Below are 22,361 nucleotides of genomic sequence, written 5' to 3' on the forward strand. Positions count from 1 at the left end.
GGGCGGGGGCTGCTGCCCCGTGTAGGAAATCACGAACCCGCTCGCTTGGGAAGTTCCTAAAAGACGCCAGACAGGATTAATGTGGGGCAGAGGTCTGGGTGTTCAATAGCAGCCTTCATGTGTGGGCAGCAGGTGGTCACTTGGGTTTTTTTCCCCCTTCTGACAGCAAAACAAGTGTCTTGAACTTAGAATCGCAGATGTGCCGAAATCTATGACTTACATAAACAGTGTTTATAAACTATGTTCCGGCATCTATGTATCTGTAACCTGAGTCCACATAATTTGAATAGAGATTACTTTGTAATTTAAATTGTAACTTCTAGTTTAACTTCTTTTTCAGCCTTCGCAATCTACAACAATATCTTTTACACACAACTTTTACATTGTATATTGTTATTTCCTCATCATAAGAACAGACTGGCTGTAGCTTTTAGTCAAATCAAGAGTTGTTCAGGTTTGTGGCTCTTTTAAGGGTACAGCTCTGAGGAAATGTCTGAGGTTTTATGGTTTAAAACACACTTTTTAAAACGTTCATATGATGTGTGGTAATCCAAAGTGTCTACGCAAAGAGTTTGCAGAATTGAAGACCTCCCCTAGATCAAGATCTCTGTATGTAACATTTGGTGTGTGATAGCATTTCTGTTATTTTGTTTGATTTGTCAATCTAGTATTTTTCCAGAGAAAAATAAATCCTTTATAGTCTTTGCTGAGCAAAAAATCCACTCCTGCTTAACAAGTTACACAACTGTATTGAGAGGCTGGTGAAAAATGTTTTCAGTGTCATGTGGGAGCAACTAGAAGAGGACCTGATAATGATTTCTTTCTTGTTTTTTGGTTTGAAAACAGAGATGTTGTTGAAACACAGGAGCATTATAAGAGCAGATGGCGATCCATCTGGATCATGTACCTGACAATGTTTCTCAGTAGTGTAGGTAAGTAAACACATGTGGAATTCTATGTCATTTGTTTAATGAATATACTTTGTTTTGAAAATTACAGGGTTTTCTAGGTTTCAACTACAGGGCTTCTTTAATGCTACTGTTCTAACCTCAAAAAAGGTACATTGTTTAATTCTTTAATAGAAAATATATGACTAGCAAATCAAACAGAAAGTTACATCTAATGAGATAAGTAATAAAACTGGTTTTACACAAAATGACATCTTGCATAAGTCTGTGGTTTATGACTCCTTAATGGTTTGCTAGTGGCAAAAGGTAGTGGCAAGGTAAGGTTATTGCTCAGAACCGAACAAAACAAAGGATGCACTTTTATCATCCAAAGTGAAACTTCTAGGGAATGAGAACAGAAATAATGTGGAGTTCTTAAGAGGTAAGATCTTTAGGGGAATGTATGCTATTTCAAAATATGTATCAAAACTTGTTTTCTTCTACTGGACTTTGCATCTCCATTGCAGAACAGATTGAAATTTTATTCCTGAATAACTCCCCCCAGAAACAAAGATTCTGTTGATTTTTGATCTGTGATGACTTTCTGTGGGCTAAGAAATTATCTTGAAGTTGATAGAATACTTCAGTAACTCTTTTTTTTTTTTATGAATTAAAATGTCTTTGACTAATGAATATAGATATGTCAGTATATCAAGAAATTCTTTTACTTTGAGGACCTTGTTGGCTTTCCATTGTGAGGACAACACAGGAGTTTTTTTGTTTAATGTGTATGCACCTATAAAATGATCTTTTAAAAATAGTTCTTCCTGATAGGAGGAATTACCACTCTTTAAAGAAAGCAGGAAAGGCAGAGGTTTAGACTATAATACACTTAGAGGCAGAAGAAGGAACATGTACTAACTGTTTCAGGAAAGAAAATTACTGATAAAAATGGCAAATAAAATAACTTCTGTTTTTACTGTGTTACAGGTTTCTCAATTGTAATTATGTCTGTGTGGCCGTATCTCCAAAAGGTTTGTAAATATGTTTGGTTTTTAATTAGTAAGAACAGAAAACTCCTGCTCAAAAAGTAGGTCATACAAAAACTGGCTTTTTGTTTAGGAAAACAAAAAGTGAAGGGAAGTGTGTGGCTTTAAGAGACTTTTATTCTGCCGTCCACTTAGCTTTTATTATTTCTTGCAAAATCTGTCAGGTTTTTTTCCTGAATTGGCAAAGGTGCATCATAATCCAGAAATGTTTGGTTTTCCAATATCATGATTTCTTGGACAACAAACCAATAGAAATCTTGTTATTAAAACATCATGCACAAGACTTGCCTGCATTCTGCATTTTGGCAAAAAAAAAAAAAAGAAAAAGGGAACTGGAGGTACAAGTTGCTCTGTAAATGTCACATTGTTGCACATAGATCTTGATATTCCTAACAGGGGATTGCCATTGTTCCTGTATAGCGATTTTAGTTTCTTTGGGGGTTTTTCACCTCTTAGTTGTGATCTTAAAAGCAGCATAAAAGTCTCTAAAACTTGAATTTAATCTGTGGTAGGATTTTAGTGCCCCTGGAACTGTAGGAGGCAGTTTTAAATGCAAATTTGGAAGGACATACCCTGGACAGGGACCTAGAGGTGTCATTGAAAGTAAGGCTGGTGCAGAATTCTTGCAGAAGAAAAGAAAATGCATTACCAGCCTTGTAAATCAGGACAGATTCAGGCATGTGCAGAGACAATGGAAGTGACTCCTTGCTGCTGGCATGGAAAGTGCCTGCCGTATTGCTGAAGTTCTGTCTCTAGCCCAGAACATCAGCAGTGCTGCATAAAAACTGCTAGAGTTTACTGCAAGTGAGCCATTCCCAGGCTGGGAAGTGAAGCAGATTTTATTGATTTGGTGCATTGCTGGAGAGAGTGAGCCAAGGTTTATTACTCCAGACAAAGCATTACAGTACAGAGTCCTTGGTATCCCAGGTACTAATTCTAAAAGGGTGTTACTGGTAATAAAAACCACTCCAGTGCTTTACCCACAGAACTGATTCATGTGTTCTTGCAGATTGATCCGACAGCGGATGCGAGTTTCTTGGGCTGGATTATAGCTTCATACAGCATTGGCCAAATGGTTGCCTCTCCCCTGTTTGGCTTGTGGTCCAACTACAGGCCCAGGAGAGAACCTCTGGTCATTTCCACTGCTATTTCAGTAGCTGCAAATTGTCTCTATGCCTACGTCCACGTGCCCCATTCCCATAACAAGTACTATATGCTGACTGCACGTGCTCTCGTGGGGTTTGGAGCAGGTAACCACAGCAGAATTTACATTTCTGAAAATTACTACATTCTGTGTCTTCTGTAAGATGGTTAACGTTGTATTTTAGTACCAGATTTACCATTATGTGAACGATAATATTTAACAAAGCAAAGAGTTGGCCCATAGCAATTTGTCACAAAATTGTGTAATTGTGCTGTTGTGCAAAAATACTAGAGGGAGTGCTGGGTTTTATTTTCTTGCAAAATAAGAAGCAAACCCTTAAAATAAATGTCACTCAACAACAGTTTAACGATATGACTTGATATTTACGTGAACACTTGCTTGGGTTTGGGTTTTTTTTGAAGGAAATGTGGCTGTAGTTCGATCGTATATTGCGGGTGCCACTTCTCTGACGGAAAGAACGAGTGCCATGGCCAATACCAGTGCCTGCCAAGCAGTTGGCTTCATATTAGGGCCAGGTAAAGCATGTCTTCTTTCCTCACTTCTCTTACTAGGTTGAAATTGGGCAACGGAAGTAGGAATCCTCAGCAGCTGTATGTAGGGGATCTTAAGGCATAGTTTGTCAATGATATCACAATTGAATAAATGGGATCCATTCATCTGTACTTCTGTAAGCCAATAAAAATGAAACATTCTTGTCCAAGTGCTCTGCACCAATTTAAAGTTTCATTTAAACCCCCCTACTGCATCTTTTCTCTCTAGTTTGCGCTTAGCATGAGAGATAATCCAGTCCCAGGACCAAGGTTTTCCATGTAGAAGCAAGAGGAAAAAAGTAAATCATCTGTCTGCCAAGAAAATTAACCAGTGGTACACTCAGAATTTAGTTCTTTATGTGTCATAATGTTATTTATACAGTGTGTTTGTATGTAACCAAGCAGTCTTCTGGCTAGCTGAGATCCCACTAGTATCCATTTGGTTTATTTAGAGTAGGATTCTCAAAATGTAAAAGGTTTGACAGGTATAATACTTAAATTTTACTTGGTAATTAGAATAACTGTGCTTATCCAGTTTAATATGTTCTACATATGTTCTAATATTTTCTTAATGATTCTCAAAATTTTCACAGTACATTGATGTTTTTAAGTTTTTCAGACATGTTTTACACTTATTGGAGAAGAAGGAGTAACATGGAAATTCCTTTGTCTTCAGCTGAACATGTACACAGCACCAGTTTTATTTGGAGCTCTCTTAGGAGTTATTAATATTATTCTCATCTTCGCCATATTCAGGTAATCAAGTAAAAAAAAATTAAATATCCTACTTCGTTCATGTGGGTGACTTGTAGCAAATAATATGCTGCTCAGCAGGAGGAGCAATAAACCTGAAACCTGGAGTGCTAAAACTATAAATTGTTATTTATTTTTTCAGTGTTCCTACCTTCTTTAATACCTGTATTTTTGTTATGCTCATAAATGAATCTTGGTGATGTTGTGGTTAGAATGTAAACTGATTTAAAAAGTTAAAGATCTTAGACTATTAGCCTTGATATAGTTTTAGTGTTGGTGGTTGCTGCCCATGTTTTTTCTGTAAGGAGGAATAAGGTTGGCTTGTCTGTAGGGATCTCACTGTCTGTGTCTTTCCTTTAAGAATCTCAGGGGGGATTTTTATTCATTCTCCCATTGGTGCAGATGCATCTGGATATGTGATACTATCCCACTAGAATATTTCCTTCCTTGAATAGGATGGTATTCACTGCAGTCAGATGTGAGCTTGGTAGATGATGTTTAAAGGAGCTGTGAATAATTACCATATAGATACCATTTACAATTATTTTAACAGAAACTTGACTCAATAGTAGATCAAATAAATATTTGGAATAATGAAAAAAGTTTTAAATTTCTAGGGAGCACCGAGTGGATGACATGGGACGCCAGTACAAAAGTATAAATTCTGATGGAGAAGGTACCAGTGTGTCCTTGAAAACTTACTCTGTGATTCTAATTTTGAAGTACTCTCTTATTACATAGAAGCATTTAGAAGTATTCTAAAGTCTGAGGCACTGGGAAGTTGATGTGGAAAACAGGCTACATCTCTCCCTAGCTGATCCAGAAATTGCTTCATTTGTCATGTTGTGTCCATAGTGCTGTCTGGTAGCAAAGAAGAAAAAAAAAAGAAATTGTATGGATCCTTCCATATTTTCATCCTGAGAATTCTGCTGTGTAATTTTGACCTTTCAAGAGAATGTTTTGGTTTCCATTGTTAAGATATTTAAAGAAGTTTGCTCATTTTGCTGTCACTCAGGACTCATTGGGAAAACAGACAGTGTAACCAGTTTGGAAATAATTTTCTCTAATTGTCAGTGGAATTGAAATGTCAACAATTCCATTTTGATTTAAAAACTTTATACTTTGATTCTCAAAGTACAACTGCCTAGCTGCCCACCAACTTGCTCAAGTGTGCAGTTCTGGTAATTCTTTTATGTTGCTGCAGGAAGTGATGTTCTGGATCAGAACACAGAAGGAAGCATTGACCACGTTGCTGTGGTAGCACTCAACGTTCTCTTCTTTGTCATCTTGTTTGTGTTTGCTGTCTTTGAAACGTAAGTTTTTCTATTTTCTCTCAAAATACTCAGACATGTAGAGTAATTAGACTGGAGGTGCATATAGAAGCTTTTCTCTTCCATTCATCTTCCTAACTTCCTAAGTGGAAGTCCAAAACCATATGCAATCAAGTTGATGTGTAATACAGAGTAATGAATTAAAGGTCAGTGATAACTAAAAATCTGTGGAGTTTGTGGTATAGGAAACATTAATGTAAAAGCTTTTGAATGGAGGCAAACCCATATCCTCAACCTTTTGAATGTTCAAAAAAAAAGTAGCTTAATTTGGGCTACCTAAAATCTTCAGAGAAAACATGTTTTCAGTTGAGTATCTTGTTCTATATTTTTTATTTTAGTTTTGTATGATTTCTTAGTATGATTCTGATTAGCTCCAAAAGCTTCAGTATGTCTCTTATTTTGGTAATGATTAGAACAATTGTTTGATAGAGTTAATGCAATTGTATTCTTAAATACTCTATTTTATATGACGGGGGGTTTTTTAGCCTAAAGATGTATGTTATCCACTCCCAAATTTCTGTGTGTAAGAAAGTAAGTAAAACATGACAGTATTATCTCAGGCTGAAATGTACTTCATTCTTTTAACTTATAAAATACTTTGAGGATGTAAGATTTATTCTGCAAGTTTTTTGAGCTCTAATGTAGCTAAAATTTGTTTTACAATATGGCTCTGTAAAATTGCATTATTTTTAGAAAACTGAGGTTTGAGAGACTGATTGGTTGCTAAAACTGAAATAGTATTAAAAGTTTATTATTTTTGTTCTCACAGGGTCTGGTTTTTTTTCTGTCTCTATTACCCTGGCTTGGCTTTAACTCCACCTGAACTATCAGAAATCGATTAATGATGCTTCAGAGTATGGCTGGCGTAGTGCACTGATGTTTGGGATAATACATGTATGGAAATGAATGTGTAGAAGCAGCTTTTTATGATTACTGTATTTTTGTTCTGTCATTTTAGTATAGCTACTCCACTGACGATGGACATGTATTCCTGGACCAGGAAAGAAGCTGTTTTTTATAATGGAATAATCCTCAGTGTGATTGGCATTGAATCAGTTATTGTTTTCATGGTGGTTAAAATACTATCAAAAAAGTAAGTTCTTGGAATTTTGTTACTTATGTTGGCTATGTGTGAAAAGTTTTATGGCAAGGCCAAATCTGTGTTACTCAAATCTTTTACTTGGTAATGAATCTGGGTTTACTATGACAATGAAATACCTCCAATTTTGGCACAGCCTTGATGTTGTGGTTGTTTTTTTATTCTGTTAACATAACCCCCTTATTTGACTGTCTTTTACTCTTGAATCACAAGAAAAGCAGGTTTTAAGTTACTGTGCTTTTGTAACATTTTTGTCGGTGTTTTGGTCTGATATAATTTCCACAAACTAATGGGCTATGTCATTAGCAGCTACATAAATTTTACATTATTAAATGATACATTTAATTGCAATTTCAATGTTTGATAGGACTGGTGAGCGTGCCATACTCCATGCAGGCTTACTGATTGTCTTGATTGGATTCTTTATCTTACTGCCTTGGGGGAAGAAACTACCAAATATCCAGTGGCAAGGTATAGTTCAAGTCTTACTAGACCACCTACCTTTGTAGTGTTCTTTTGAAAGCCTTTTATTGCACTTTTGTTCTTAATGATATGAATAACTTATTTTTACAGAAATAAAGAACAACTCCATTCCCAGAACAGCCCCCACTGAAATGTTAATGCCTTTCTGGAGTTTGCAAGAGATGCAGCTGCCATCCAACCACACAGGAGAACCTGTGGGCTGCCCTGTCACACAGTCCTGGTGCCTGAATACTCCCGTGATCTACCTGGCCCAGTACCTCAGCTCTGATGTGCTCATAGGGTTGGGCTATCCAGTTTGTAATGTCATGTCCTACACTTTATACTCAAAAGTGCTGGGACCAAAGCCTCAGGTATGTACAATTCCTAAATGGTTTACTTCATTTGCTCTGCAAGACTTGCACTCTCTTTATTAACATGAGGGATCTAGTAAAAAATTCCTTTTGTCATCAGCAAAATAATAGTGTGTTTTAAACAGGGCAGAACTTTGCAGGAGTTCCAATCTTTTTTAAAATCCAAGGCAAGTCTCTAGGGCAATTAGAAAGCAAGGCTTGTGCTATTTATGCAAATCTTACAATGTGGAAATGTCATGACTGTTCTGGCAGAGTCCTTTTTGTAACTACCAATTATGTATTTGGAATACCAATATCAAATAATGTTCCTCTTACCAAGCTTGTTATATAAAGACTACAAATGCTACTAGACCTTCAGTATTGGCATTTCTTAGTAGTGAAACACTATAGCAAACTTACATTATTGCTTAACAAAAGATTTTATTCCACTTTTCCCCATTTTTTTCATGTTACGTTTTGGTGAGACTAAATGCTTTGAGCCAGAATGCATTTGGTTAGAAACCAGTAGAGTACCTATGAGTGGACCCTTGGAATTAATGCTTAGAGAGGCTGAGCAGTACTCTTGGAAACAAAGTAATCAGTGTCTTAATGAATTAAGAAAGATAAGTGGTTGTTTAAATACTTCTGAATTTTCTAGTTAGGCTAATGAGTTGGAATTAATGGCCAGCCAAATAATTCCTGTATCACTTACATAAGCTCTTGATCTGCTGTAGGGTGTCTACATGGGATGGCTGACTGCCTCTGGAAGTGGAGCACGGATCCTTGGGCCTGTTTTTGTCAGCCAAATCTACACTCACCTGGGGCCACGCTGGGCATTCAGCTTGATCTGTGGAGTAGTTGTAGCCTCTCTCTTACTCTTGGAGATAGTATACAAGAGACTAATTGCATTTTCTGTCAGATATGGGAGGATGCAGGAAGAGAACTGTTAAATACGTATTAAAAAAAAAAAAAAAAAAAAAACAACAAACAGAAAAACCAACCAGAAGTAATACTTAGTTTATTACTGCGTTTTAATGAGGAGTACCTAACCACTGACCTTGCTGGCTGTGTGCCAATGACTGTACACCTTTACTTACACATTGACAGAACACTTAACTTGGTCATACCCTAATACCTGGTCACCCCTGCTGCAACTGAGCTTTTGTGTTCTGTGTTTCTAGCAGCAGAGGAAGGAATTTGACAGGTTAGAGCGATACAATGGCACATTTGAAGTGTGTACAGTTTAAATGGTGCATGTGTGCACTGAATGCAGCTGTGAAGGTCACAGGTTACGTGCATCCTTTCCAGAAAGAAGAAAAATATTATCTTGATTCTGTGAATCAGGATTGGTAACTGTTTTGTAACTACAAGATTAGTTGAGCTGCATGCACTTTGTACGGAGACACCACTACTTGAGCAAACCTTCTGATGTTGGGTTTGTTGGCTTGTAAGCACTGATACATACAGACCATCTGGTTCTGGAACCTGTTATGTCTCCTCCAGGATTTCAAATGACAGGTGACAGAAGCATAGAGGAACGTAGGTACCCTCCACACAGGTAGTTGGTGTGGGATTTGGGCCTTTAAATTGATCAAGAGCCACTGAAAATCAGTCTCAGCAGCTGTTACTTGAACTACAGTGAACCATATGTGCAATTTTTCCTCTCCTGTTTTGCTGAATGCCTTTTTGCAGCAAGGGAGATAACCTGCACAGAGTTGAAATATGCACAGCTTTTCTTAACTACAAGAGAAAAGTCCAAGACCGATAGTTTACACTTTTGTGCTCGGTGAGAATGAATGCACTGTGCTGAGCAGAGGTGGTAATTAAGTGAAAGGAAAAAACTGGCTCCTTGGCATTCACTGTTATCTGCAGACTTCTATTTTTTCTGGTATTAGGGTACGAGAAACAGGAATTTACACTTAGTCATTCAGACTTTGTTTTAAGAAGTGAGATTGTAATTTTCCTTCATAATGGGGCCTAAGCTCATCCATACGGGTTTCTTTAACTGTTTTAATGCTGCTGGGAAAAAAACCTCTGGAATAACTCCAGTTTGAGAGTTGTGGCTGCTATTTAATGTCCCTACTATTCGATGCTTATTGAATTTAATAAATGTAATTGTGGATTCCTACATACTCACTTGTTCAAACACTAAGAGACTACTGAATTAAAAGATGATTTTTTCAATACTGACTGAAGAGGATACAGAAGTTTTATTCCCTCACGGACTTTCCTGCTACAGAATCACAAAATGTTGTGAAAAAGGACTTCGCTTTTATAAGCTAATTCATAGTAAGTGCTACTTGTATATTGTTCTTGATGTTCCTAGTGCTAGTTTCTTTATTTGTAAGCTAGTTCCTTGATTTGGACATGACAAAGTAATCCAAGTTCTGTCTTTTAAACAGTAGCTGAATAAGGAGAACTGGCTTGAATCAGTTAAGCTGAGCTGTGCTTGCACACAGCCAGCACCAGGCTCCTCTGAAACTCTTCACCCTCCCCTTTCCAACACAGTTTTGGATCCCACTCCATTTAAGATCTTTTCCTGCCTAACAAGGAAGTCAGAGTATTTAAGTACAGACACAAGCATCAGCAGGAGTGTTAGCACACTTGAAGCAAAATGCATAGGAGAAAAGCTACTGTTAATGCTACTGCAGTTGCTGTAAGTATTACTCAAGGTGTAAAACAAGGTAAAACTACCTAAAGTTATTAATTCCTACCCTTTAACCATTACTTGACCATGAAACAAATAAATAGATCCAGACAATTACCACTGCATTTATTTTTTTTTGTATAACATGCTTGTGCAGGGACGTTTTAAGCTGCTGCTACAAAAAATAAAAACAGAGTTATAAAACATATACATATTTACATATATTACTTGTAAGACATAAAAATATAAGTTATTTACAAATACAAATACTTGAACAGATGCATTTTCCTTGATTGTTGGCACTGAGTAAGCAGTGGAGTAAGAAAAAAAATACAACAGATTCAGATTATTTCCAAAGACTTAATGCAGTCAAGAACTAAATTGCTTGAAGTTTTGCTTGAGCAAGTTTATCCATCACTTTAATGAAAAGAATGTTTTGTATGATAATTCACACACAGTTTGCTACACATAAACAGAGCAGCCCTCCCCTTCCTAACCTTTTACCAGATTTTGGAAGAATTTCTGCATAAGCGGAGTAAGATCAGTCACTTTACTGGGGAGTCAGTGAGTGAGTTTATTAAGATTTTGTGCTGTGACACCCAGTTTTCTTTAATCAGTGAGGACCAGCTGGACTGGTAAACATTACAAGAATAGAAGACAGACAGTGCAGCTTCTCTTTGATGTATTCTGGCAATTTATCATCTTCTCCATATCTAGAGAGGCAAAGCAGCATAGAAAAATTGAGATGCTTAAATAACTTGTTGTATTTCATGACAATATAGTTATTTCAAAACATTGCTTTTCTCACCCTCCCTGTTTTTAATATTATGCAGGAATAGTGGCTGTACTCTGGAGACCAAGTAGATGCATGCCCAACTTATTTTATTCATTTTTTATCCAGAATTTGGTCACAGCTATGGGTGCTTCTCTTTATTTATTAAGCTTACATAAGCTACTCAACTGTGAAGTGATGGCAAAGCTAAGGTTTAATATTTACAAACCAAAATCAATAGTGGCTATGAAGTTACCTGATGTACAACAGCCTTGTACTGAGTTACCTGGACTGTTTTTATGGCAGGAACAGACTCACCTGGTTGTCTGGCCATCTGGAGAAGTGTAAGTGATGGAAGAGACACCTGCTTGGGCTACCAGCTGGGATCCATCATTGAACTGAACCCATACTGCTCCACTGGTCAGCTGACGAGACAAGTTATGTTATGGTTTGAGCATAAGAAATACAAAATTCCACACCTCGAACTTTTCTAAAAATGGAAGCTGAAAGCTTTTAAAATTGCTGAAGAGACTTAGGTATTTTGGTCAGTCTTTTAAAGATAAAGATTGCATGGATATTACTTTGGAGGAGGTAGTCTCATGCAGACTTCCTCAGGTTTCAGATTCTCAGCTTTAGTTATCCTTGTCAATGTCAGATAAATAAAGAATTATCTTTAGCTTAACCACTCCTAAAGAATAGTTATACAGGGCCAGACACTAAAAGGAGGCCCATTTGTGAGAATTCACAGCTACACACAATTTAAAGAATATATATATATAGATAACTTCTTCTGTTAGGACAGGAAGCTTACTTTATCTGGATTGCCAAGAACAGTTTTTAAACCTAAAGCTTATCCAACAGAAGAACAGAGGGAAAATGGTTTTGCAAGGAAACAGCTTTTCCTATTGTAGAGGAAGATGCATTTCTCTTGTACAGATCTGGTACAAAGCTATTAAAACCTTTGTCATGACACCTTTGCATCTACAATAATGAACAGAGAAGTTTAACATTTTCAATTTTTTACTAGAGTCAAACTTAAATGACAAAAGACACTGAAATAGGCAATGATAGCCACAGGAAAATCGTGGTAACTGAGATACTGAACTATTATTTTCTTCTACTTATGTAGTTTGCCATGGTATTTATCTAAGCCATTTGTTTAAAAGCACCTTTCCACATACAAACTTTAGATTTAAACTGTGGTGCACAACTGAATGATTCCTCACAAACCAAGTTTAACAATAATGTAAAGTTAATGACTTAAAAATACATATCTCAGATCTAATAGGAAAAGAGAATAGGCATATGCCTCCTTTATTAATTTCTCACCTGAGAAGCCCAACCAACATTTTTCACAAAAACAGATTTGACAAGTTGGGCTGAATTTGGACTGCATTCTGTTTGATGAACAGAGGAGCACATCTTTTCAACAGGGTTAGTCAGAAATGTAGGTTTTTCATAGGACACCACCTAAAACCCAGAGATGCACAGAATTAACAGCCTTGGCATTAATCCTCCTGATAAGGTACCAGCTGTAGTGGTCAATTGCCACCTGCTCATGAATACAGACAGATTAGCCTCTATGCTTCATTTAACAGCATTACAGTATAAAAACCCCACAGGAACACAACTTTCTGTTGTCAGGTTCATTTCAGTCAGGTGAAAATGGTCAGATTCTGTACACGAGCTACACAACCAAACAGACATGCAGATCCAACAAACGTAGATTGATGTACATTCAACAAAGTTCACAATACAGTGTGCCAAGACCCCAATATAATTCAGTCAGCTGAGGAAGTTTTATCAGGAACCAAAGCCTGGTGGGCCTTTTAAACAAACCAGATGGAATTGCTCACAAAGTCTTATTGGCTACACGTATATTTTCATTTGCCCTTGTTTTTGTATACACACTAACACTCGATTATTTCAGAACACCCTCAAGTGCCAATAACCCTTGTGATACCAATTGTTATACACCACTGAGGCCACATCAGAGGTCTCAAATTGAAGACTGTGCTTGTGTCTAACACAAGTAAGCAATTTTCAAACTCTGTTCCCAGGAGATATTTGTGGTAAAGTTTTGAAGTATGCTGATTTTTCAGATGATCTTAAATTCAGATATCAAAAGTTAGGTGAAATCAAAGTTAACATTTCTAGTCAATATGCTCACAAACAGCTAATAAAAGCCTATGTCCATACAAATATAATTCTATTAGTTCAAGTAAAATATGGTGTGTCCTTGTGTACTTACAGGAGCACAGTTTGGAGTCTGAACTGGAGTAGAACTGGCAGCTTTATTTCTATCCAGTGCCACAACTTCTTTTGAATAGTTTGTCTTGTCCAACAGTGGAGGTCCTACAGCCTGTGGTGATTCAGTATTACCAGGTTTTCTAGAAAAATAATGAGAAAAACTGAGAAAAAGTCTGTCCAAAAGGGACTAAAGAAACAAGTGAGGAGACTTAGGTCTTCCTTCATTTTACCATGGACCATCCAAAGCACCTGATGGCAGAAGTCTTCTGCAGAACTGTTTTCCATTTCAAATACATAAGTATTCAATAAACACATAAATATTCAAATACATCAGTATTTTGAACTGAAAGATATTACCTTCCAACAATTATTGGAAAAAATGGAACACTTCCACTCCTTTTTTCTTCTTCCAAAACAGCAGATTCCAGTGCAAGGCATATACGATGTCCCTGAAATGAGAAGGGGTTTATTACAGTTTGAAATTGAGAACTGTATAAATATTTCATACACGTTTAATGTGGCAAGTGAGCCCACACAAGGCAATTGCAATGGTACTGAATTTTTCAAGTTGTATTAAGCAGCTTCATCTGTTGTGTTTAATCCTTTCACCAGACAGGCAAACCTGCTTTACAAAATAGTGAGAATTTCCTCTCAGTCTTGGTTGTGAGGCATTTTAACTGTTACCTGTATGTTGATATTGCTCTTCCAAGAAACACCATCCTCCCTCCTTAGCAGTGTCATGAAAAACAAGCAAAGCAACATTGGAAGCCCACTTGTGAAAGGGAAGCTGAGTTTTCAGGAAGTTGCTTTGCACTGGAAAAGGTCTATGTAAAACACCTTACCTCATTTGCATGATCCATATAGGCCTGGATTTCCTTCTCCAACCCTGCTTCGCTTTCTCCTTTCAAAGTGAAGGATTTCCCTGACTTTTCAATCACACGAGTTATACCAGCTGTCTTATGTATTTTTGCACCTGCAAGGAAATGTGAACCCTTTCAGTGTGAGCTGTTATGATACCAGTTAACCATGGAAAGCTTGGGGTAGGGACATGTCTCTCACAAAGTAGGTTAACTATCAAAGGTAAATGTAAAGAAGAGCTCATGAATAAAAACAAAGTATAATTTAAATAACACTTTTGCAACATGTACTTCCTGAAGAAGGTATCTGTAAGGAATTAAATAATCAACTAATCTACAAGTGCTAGAATAAAGGCAGAGTGGCCAAAAAACTGTTCATAGTGCACAATTTTCTTCAGACTGGAGTGCTGGTTGTTTAGTGTTAGGCAGTATTTTAGTGCAGCTCTAAAATCGTGATTTACCTACTTGCATAACTGCAAAAATGAATACATACCATCATAAAAACAAATTTCAACATCTGCAGGGGGTGAATTTTCCATCAACATGCACTTGGCATATCTTGTATAGAATGTCACTTTAGGGGTTTTTGTTCTCACCAACTGCACAAACTTAGCTGCATACTGGTATTTTTTCCAGTACTTTTCTAAAAAAGAAAATTAAAAAAAGCTTTTTTAGAAGTTAGCAGATTAAACACTGTGCATCAGCTTGAAGAGAAGTAATTATGTATTTGATAGCTGAAGGTTGTGAGTAATATTTAAGTACCGTTTAAAGAAACTGACCTATTTCCACCAACAGCTCCCAGTATGAATGAAGAAAAGATTACAAGAGCTTTAATTTTGGTACACTACATTGTAAAGGGGAGAGTCCTTATAAGCTCCCATATAAAAGGAATTAAAACCTGTGGGTTACACTTTCCTGTGAAGTTTCAAAACAGTTTCCTGTTAAACTGTAGTTTGGATCTAATTCTGAGAGGAGTTTTACTTCAGAGTTATCTGAAAAGTAATAGCTAAATGGATAAAGTCACAAGATTCACTTAAAATATCACATTAATCATAATAATTTTAAAATAGATTCCAGGTTACCTGGCAAGTTGTCAAAACTATACGTGCAGATGCCTTCAGGAGGAGCAGGAGGTCTGTCATCAAGAAGGAAACCTCTTCCTTCATTTGGATGATAAACTGCAATCTACAAAAAGGGAATAAAAATTGTGTGAAGTTGCAACTTACTACAGCACTCTGCACTTTTAACAGGTATGGAAATAAGACACATTTTAATTAATTACTGTGATTTACCATGAAAGCTCTATTCCTCTAAGTAATGATTTAACAGCAGCACTTTTTCAGCAATACTTCACCTATTCCAAAAGTCAAATCCAATTTTTCTGTGAAATAATCACTTGCTCCCTATATTATATGGTTTTATTATGGAGGGGGAAAGTTTACAGCTGTGCATATATAAACATTTGATTTCAAAAGAAATAATCACTTAAAAAGCAAAAAACAGCTCTAAATGAACTCTAAGCCCTTTATACAACAGTGAAGAAATCAAAAACATACTCACCACATTTCCATCACAAGATATTCTGAGGACTTCTTTCACAAGTTCCTGTGAACGATGTTCTTTCAGAAACTCCATACACACTTCCCCAGTATCTAGGATGCTCACCTAAAATATATTAAATATACAAGTTAAACAAAAAGACCTTTACTTTCCGCAAGTGTAAGATTTTACACTTTCCACAAATGCTTTAATAAATGCTTTTCTTTTTCCTTAAAAGCACTTCAAACTTATAAATGCCTCTTACAGTAACTTTTGTTATTAGTGCTATTACAACAGAGCACTTTGAGATGACTGAAGGGTATCAGCCTGGTCACTGAGGGTGTGGCTTCTCAAGTGACAAATCAAACACAGACAGGTCTGCTCCATTATGTTTTAAGTATTCTCTACACAAAAACTAAGATGCATCTTATTAATATGATTTTAAATTACTCTAGATTAAGTTTCCCAAAAACACGTTTCTAGTTTACCAAGTGATTTTTAAGAGACAGTCACACTATATTAAGCGCTTCACTTGTTCCCATTTTAAGAACTGATACTTACCACTGCGTTTTTGGTTTTTTGCCTGATGGGTTTCAGCCTGTGAGCAGTGAGAGGTGACACAACGCTTCGCAGTGTAGGTTTCTGGTGTGCTGAATGTTCTTGGCCCCAAGTTTGGTTTTGTTCTGGAGTTGACCAAAGGCCACAGGTAGAAGATGGTTGAATTTTCTCGTTTTTGCAGAGAACTCCAGGGATGCATTTATTTGGGTTTCTCTGGTTTAAAGAATGTGGACAGCCATCAGATGCATCGTGATTCCTTATATCTTTTAAGGTGTTCCATGCATTTCTTGGTGCATCCTGCTGCACATCCAGATGGTACCGAAAACCTCCACGTGCATTACTCTTGCCAGTCAGGTCTGCAGGTGGTCTCAGAGGAACTGAAAGCATCACAAAGGGACATTGTAAATTCAAGGAGTCATAGCCAGAAAGAAAAAATTCTAGTACAGCTTTAAAAGCTTTTCAAGGGATTGTCTTAGAAAGCTTATTTAAGGGAAGAATGGGATTTCTCTAATCCTCAGTCCAAATCATCAGGCCTTTTAGTCACTGCTAGCAAAATTCCAGTGCTACTTAAAATAAGCTGTTCCTATATTTCAGTTATGATGGTCTTCAGTTTTTATACATCAAATAATTTAGAAAAATAATTTATAAACAAAATACTAAGATTTCAAATAGATTCTTACAAAATAGTTACTTTAATCTGTTGAAAGACTGCTTATTTGCCATTCAGATAACCACTAGTAATGAGTTTCATGTAAGTTCCAGTTTGTCTAACTAGTGTTTTACCATCAACCACAGGTTTTGGTACTCAAAATGTTAAATGCATACTCCAAACCCCTTGTTTTATTTTAAAAATCCTTGTATTTACTATTTTTATATTTAACCTTCCTATAACTCCTTCCCTCGTTTTGATATTTAAGCCCTTGATCAACTTTCACCTCACCCACATCACTACTGTGCTCCTTCTGCCATGTGGCCGAACAGTTGAGAAGGGACCAAAAATCAAATAGGATTATTCAGACCATATGTTCTCTGATTCCAATTCCCTGTAGACAGGAAGGGAAGGAGTCCAGTAATATCAAACCAAAAAAGGCCAGAATAGATTTGTGGTTTATTTTTATGATTAAATTACATTATTTGTTAATGATGTAACATGATGCACAACAAAGAACACCTCCTTCCCTTCTGTGTCTTTTGTCCTTCCCTCCACCCCTCCTTCTGCAGCCTGATTATCTTTCTCATTCACTGAGGTCCCATCTTCTCTTATTTAGCTGTATTTGCACAACTAAATTAACAGGGCTTTCAAGTCACCTGCTAATATTTTATCATACATTTACACTTACACATTTACACAACTGAGTAATTATGTCAGGGTCTAAAATTCTGGTTTCCTCTTTGTTTTTTGGTTTTGGGTTTTTTTTCTAAAATACTAGTAGAAAGTAACGAGCTTGTTTTAGGAAACTTAGTATTCACATTTGATGTACAAAGAAATATAAAAATAGAAAATCCCACTGAAACTATTACAAGTCACTAACTTGAGTGCAAAAGTAAACAACTGATGAGTAACACACCATTTTTCTGCATGCTTCCAAGCCACTGCTGCATCGTCTCAGCCTGGGACTTCTGCTCTAACAAACCAACCTGGGGCTTCACTGGGCACAGATAATTTGAGCTACAAAATAAAAGTTACACACATAACCAAGATTGCATCAAAGACACTTGCACAACAAAAGTTATAATGCTACAGCTGCAGAAACCACAACACTTCAAATATTTAGGAAATGCAGGTGGCATTTTGTAGCTCTAGGCAGCACAGAACACGTTTCTTTTTCATGGGGTAAAGCATAAGAAAATAAAATAGTTTCCAAATGGAATGAAAAGTTATGATAACGCTGCCAGCATCTGCTGTTCTTACATCTGGCTCTTATCCTCCAGCCTTGGAGAAGACACAGTGATGACATGACACCCATGACCCCACTGTATCTCACTCAGCACAACAAACACGCAGCTGAAAGATGCCAATCCTACCACCCAAAATAATTTGAATTTCTATAAAATACAGTCAATCCCAGAAATTATAAAGATTTTTTACCAGCTTTTTAGATGATGACATATATGTAGGCGCAGGTGAACTCAAGATATAATCCACATGTTGAAGGATAAAGAATACACACAAAACCAGTTACTGCAGAGTCACTGACCTGCTGTAAATTCACACTAAGCTCCTGTGAGGTTTTCTATCTCCATAGTCTATACCTGTCTGCACTTTCTTTTTGTGATGATTACTACCATTGGCAAGGGCTCACTTATCACCAAGACCACCCCAAACCCACAGAATATAAAGCATCTAATTTAGGTCTTATGACCTTGCATTTAAGATTGCTGTGCAAGCTAACTACAGAGGCAAGAGGCTTTCCCATAATCAACTATGTAAAAAAGTGGTAACCATTAAGTTAATCCCCACACTCACATTAATATTCTCTCATGTTTACATTCAGCACGGCTTTATGGAGTCATGGGGAACAAAGTAAGCATTACATTAACATTTGCATAAATTTTTGACTCATCAAACATTTCTCAAAGGAGAAAGAATGTACATGCCCACTGAACTTTGCTTATGTCAAACCCTTGAGAACAGTCAAGAAAAATTTCCTAATCCATTTACTTTTCCTACAGGGAAAAGTGCTTGTTTTGTCTTTTCCTTGAACTGATTTGCAAAGACAAAATATAGGAAATGATGCCACTTGTTAACGTGGAGAGAAAGGCAGGAACTAAGATATGGAAGTCCTTATATCAAAACAGAAAATGGTACTTTTGATATTCTGTTGATGTAAAGTCTATAGAAAGAACCCAGGATTTTCACACAGAAGCTACAACTAAGTACAGAACTAACTTCTAGATAATTACCTATGATTGACACTTCCCTTTCTGGTACACCACTTTTACAATCTACTACCTAATCTTTTCTGATTTTTTGTTTTAATCTTCTCTAAGCATAAGAAAAAAAATCACCTAAAGAGATCAGCAAGTGAAGATGTTTGTAAATTGCAGTTTGAATGCCTTCTCCCCTCATCTGTCTCTTCTACAAAGAACAATTGCAAGGCTCTCTACTACAATTACCATGGGGAAAGAAATGCTCAACTTGCTGCACGTGGAAAGAAGACAATAATGGACAATACCAGCTCTAAATTTCATCTGAATAAAAACTGATTCTTACTGTGGTTGATCTTTTACAGGTGGAGATATCTGCTCTTCAAAAGAACCAGAAGTACTAGAAGTCTTCTCCTTAAATATTTGTCCTATATCAGTATAGCTGTTGGCAGGTGAAAAGTATTCTGTGTTTTCCCTTGTTCCTACTTTAGGCTTGGAAAGCACTTCCAAAGAGTGACATCGATCAGTGATGTTGGATATGCCTTGAGTCTGGCTGTGGGATGTGCCAGACCTGTCGGAGGAGTGGGCTCTTCGGAGGTAGCGGGAATGTGGCCTCTCTTCACTAGGCTGCATGGTTCTTCCCCTGCCACTTACACCAATTTCCTTTCCCTGAATTCCCCACTGCTGGAAAGAATCACTTCTGTCCCCCGATGAATTATTACTGGAATTCTTGTTTGTAGGAAAAAAAGTAATTTTATTTGGGAGTGGCTGTCCAACTAACAGCTTCTTCTTTTCCTTCAAGCAACCGCTGGTACTGATGCTGGAAGAGCCTGTGAAGGTTGTAGAGATGGTGGCATTTCCACTGTCCATGGAATCTTCGGAGGTTCCCAAGTCTCTGCTCCGTGCAGAGCTACCCCTGGACATGAAAGGATGATCCAACACTGAGGAAAGGCTCAGGCGATCTGCCGGGTTTTTGCGCAGTAACCTGTGTATGAGGTCCTGCGCCTCTCTTGACAGAAAGGCTGGCATTTCATAATCTGCCAACACCACTTTATTCAGCGTGTTCCTGACCGTGTCCGTGTCAAAAGGTGGCTTTCCAATGAGAAGAGTGTAAAACATACAGCCCAGAGACCACACGTCGGATTCCAGTCCGTGCGGGCTCCTCGTGGCTATCTCCGGAGAGATGTAATTCGGAGTTCCACACATGGTGTAATGCTTCTCATGAGGCATCTTCAGCTGAGTCGCCAATCCAAAATCAGCAATCTTGACATTCATGTTATTGGTGAGCAAGATATTGGAGAGGGTGAGGTCCCGGTGCAGTATTCCATGGGAATGGAGGTACAGCATACCCGTGATAATCTGATGCAAGAAGTGCCGCGCTATCAAAACAAAAACAGGTGTTGCAGTCTTATATTTGAAGTCATAGCTCTGAAAATAACTCAGCTTTAAGTCTGCTATTGATCTTGCTTCTGTTTTCTTTTGTTTTTAATAAAAAGAATGTTACAAGGGTGTTCAGGTGTCAGACTAGTGAAGCTGGAATTAACTTTCTCCTTTCTACTTTAAGCAAAATGGCACAACTGTGTTCTAAGTTCATGAAAACTAATCTAATGCAGGAAACAGGACTGGAAATATTTTCAGTTGGCCTAAACTTTTTAAAATTATGTTTTTAAGCATTAAAGCTAAGCTGCTCATCACTTTTGGAAACAGATACAAGCTAAATTGACGATGCCTGTATAGCAGTACCCCTTTAATCCAGTCCTGTGACCTGGGTGCAAAAATCCCTATCTATAGCAGCTTCATAGAATTAGGTTTGAAATTGATAGAGAAGCAGGTAAGATGGAAGAACTGAGCAAGAAGTGAGCAGTGAGGTGCATCTGGAAGCAATAAAGGCCGAAGTTGCTGGTTTTCCTGTTCTTCTTTCCTCTTCCCAGTCTTGACCCACATTTCAGCACAATTCTAAGTACAAAGGTAAGCTCTACCTTCTATCTACCTCTGCCTTCTAAGATCACTATTTTTTTATACTCCACATAGCACAAACAGAAACAAATATATATATAGAAATGCAAGTGAACACATGTACAATAATAATTAATCTCGAGATTATCACTTCCCACACAATTTTGAGGTATAGAAACTCTAATGGCAGTTTTAAATACTCTTCCTCTAGAATTAAGTATTTATTGAGTGAACCAAAACATTAATGCAGAAGGCTCCACAGAACAAACAAACCTCACCTTCATCTTCTGAAAAGGGTTTCTTTCTGTTCTTTATGTATCTGCTCATTTCACCATTGTGACACATCTCAAGTATCAAATATACGTAGTTGCTATCTTCAAAATAGTTATAAAGCTGGAACATAAAATAAGGAAAATTGAAATTCCACTTTGTAGACTATGCAGCAAGTCACAGATACAGCCCTCTCTACAAACCCCACGATTCTTACCTCGAGTATAGATGGATGCTTTAGCTGACAATGTATTTTCACCTCATTCTGAACCCTCTGTACCATTCCAACTTTGTGCATGGCTTTTTTGTCTATCTGTAAGTGGATCACAGCACAATTTAGATGTTCAGTGCATATTTGCCTGAAATTTCTAAGTATAAGAAAGTTTTCACATTGTTTAACTTGTGATCTGTAACGAACAAGTGTAACAGATAATTGGAGGAACACCACAACTGAAAGTAGTCAAGTGTTAACATTATCAATACTAACACTAATAATTTTTTTTCTGAAATACTTAAACAGAGAAACCTAATTCTGATTTTGCTAGGCAGATGGGCTAAATACAGTCAATACTAAAAAGCATTTCTGTTAATTAGCAAGTCTACTTGGTCGTGGTGCATCTTTCAGGATCAAATCCTAATCTTAATGTCCGTTATATACAAACACTCAGCTCAAACATCAATGCCCAACTGCATAACCCCAACCTGTTGCAACTTTTCATTTGGTCTCTAGGGAGACGGGTACTTCCTTGGCCGCCTGCCTTACCATTTTGATGGCCACTTCCAGGCCGGTTTTCAGGGATACTGCTCTGTAGACCCCTGCGAAGGAGCCCTTCCCCAGGAGGTTCCCCACCTTGAAATCCTGCAACACGAACAAACCAGCCTTGTTAGCCTGGGGCTTTGTCAGTCAGGCTTCGGAGCGCCTCTCCCGATGCGGACCCTCCCACCAGGGCTGGAGAGCCCACACACCCCCGAGATCCGGGCAAACCGCGAAGCGGCCCGGGGGTACCTGGGGGGAGCT

At 37.5% G+C, this 22,361-nt stretch overlaps 2 protein-coding genes across 2 annotated transcripts in view; one reads left to right on the forward strand and one right to left on the reverse strand.

Annotated features, from left to right (window-relative positions):
- Positions 1-9,816, forward strand: part of MFSD8 (major facilitator superfamily domain containing 8) — a 12,060-nt gene extending 2,244 nt beyond the window's left edge. The window contains exons 2-12 of the mRNA XM_017736889.1: positions 758-932; positions 1,878-1,921; positions 2,946-3,186; positions 3,503-3,616; positions 4,243-4,387; positions 5,002-5,060; positions 5,589-5,697; positions 6,674-6,808; positions 7,182-7,285; positions 7,388-7,647; positions 8,361-9,816. Of these exons, the coding sequence (XP_017592378.1) occupies positions 758-932; positions 1,878-1,921; positions 2,946-3,186; positions 3,503-3,616; positions 4,243-4,387; positions 5,002-5,060; positions 5,589-5,697; positions 6,674-6,808; positions 7,182-7,285; positions 7,388-7,647; positions 8,361-8,576 (1,602 nt within the window). The 3' untranslated portion in view covers positions 8,577-9,816. The remainder of the gene's footprint in view (positions 1-757; positions 933-1,877; positions 1,922-2,945; positions 3,187-3,502; positions 3,617-4,242; positions 4,388-5,001; positions 5,061-5,588; positions 5,698-6,673; positions 6,809-7,181; positions 7,286-7,387; positions 7,648-8,360) is intronic.
- A 558-nt stretch (positions 9,817-10,374) lies between these two features.
- The window catches only part of PLK4 (polo like kinase 4), a 13,171-nt gene continuing 1,184 nt past the window's right edge, over positions 10,375-22,361 (reverse strand). The window contains exons 2-16 of the mRNA XM_017736890.1: positions 22,107-22,238; positions 21,561-21,656; positions 21,352-21,466; positions 19,464-20,496; positions 17,818-17,918; positions 16,253-16,626; positions 15,713-15,817; positions 15,235-15,337; positions 14,646-14,795; positions 14,138-14,268; positions 13,653-13,744; positions 13,297-13,435; positions 12,375-12,515; positions 11,364-11,470; positions 10,375-10,986 (exon numbers count right to left, since the gene is read on the reverse strand). Coding sequence (XP_017592379.1) covers positions 10,887-10,986; positions 11,364-11,470; positions 12,375-12,515; positions 13,297-13,435; positions 13,653-13,744; positions 14,138-14,268; positions 14,646-14,795; positions 15,235-15,337; positions 15,713-15,817; positions 16,253-16,626; positions 17,818-17,918; positions 19,464-20,496; positions 21,352-21,466; positions 21,561-21,656; positions 22,107-22,238 — 2,919 coding nt within the window. The 3' untranslated portion in view covers positions 10,375-10,886. The remainder of the gene's footprint in view (positions 10,987-11,363; positions 11,471-12,374; positions 12,516-13,296; positions 13,436-13,652; positions 13,745-14,137; positions 14,269-14,645; positions 14,796-15,234; positions 15,338-15,712; positions 15,818-16,252; positions 16,627-17,817; positions 17,919-19,463; positions 20,497-21,351; positions 21,467-21,560; positions 21,657-22,106; positions 22,239-22,361) is intronic.

This window comes from Corvus brachyrhynchos, unplaced genomic scaffold (genome assembly GCF_000691975.1).
Source record: "Corvus brachyrhynchos isolate BGI_N302 unplaced genomic scaffold, ASM69197v1 scaffold105, whole genome shotgun sequence".
Lineage (NCBI taxonomy): Eukaryota > Metazoa > Chordata > Aves > Passeriformes > Corvidae > Corvus > Corvus brachyrhynchos.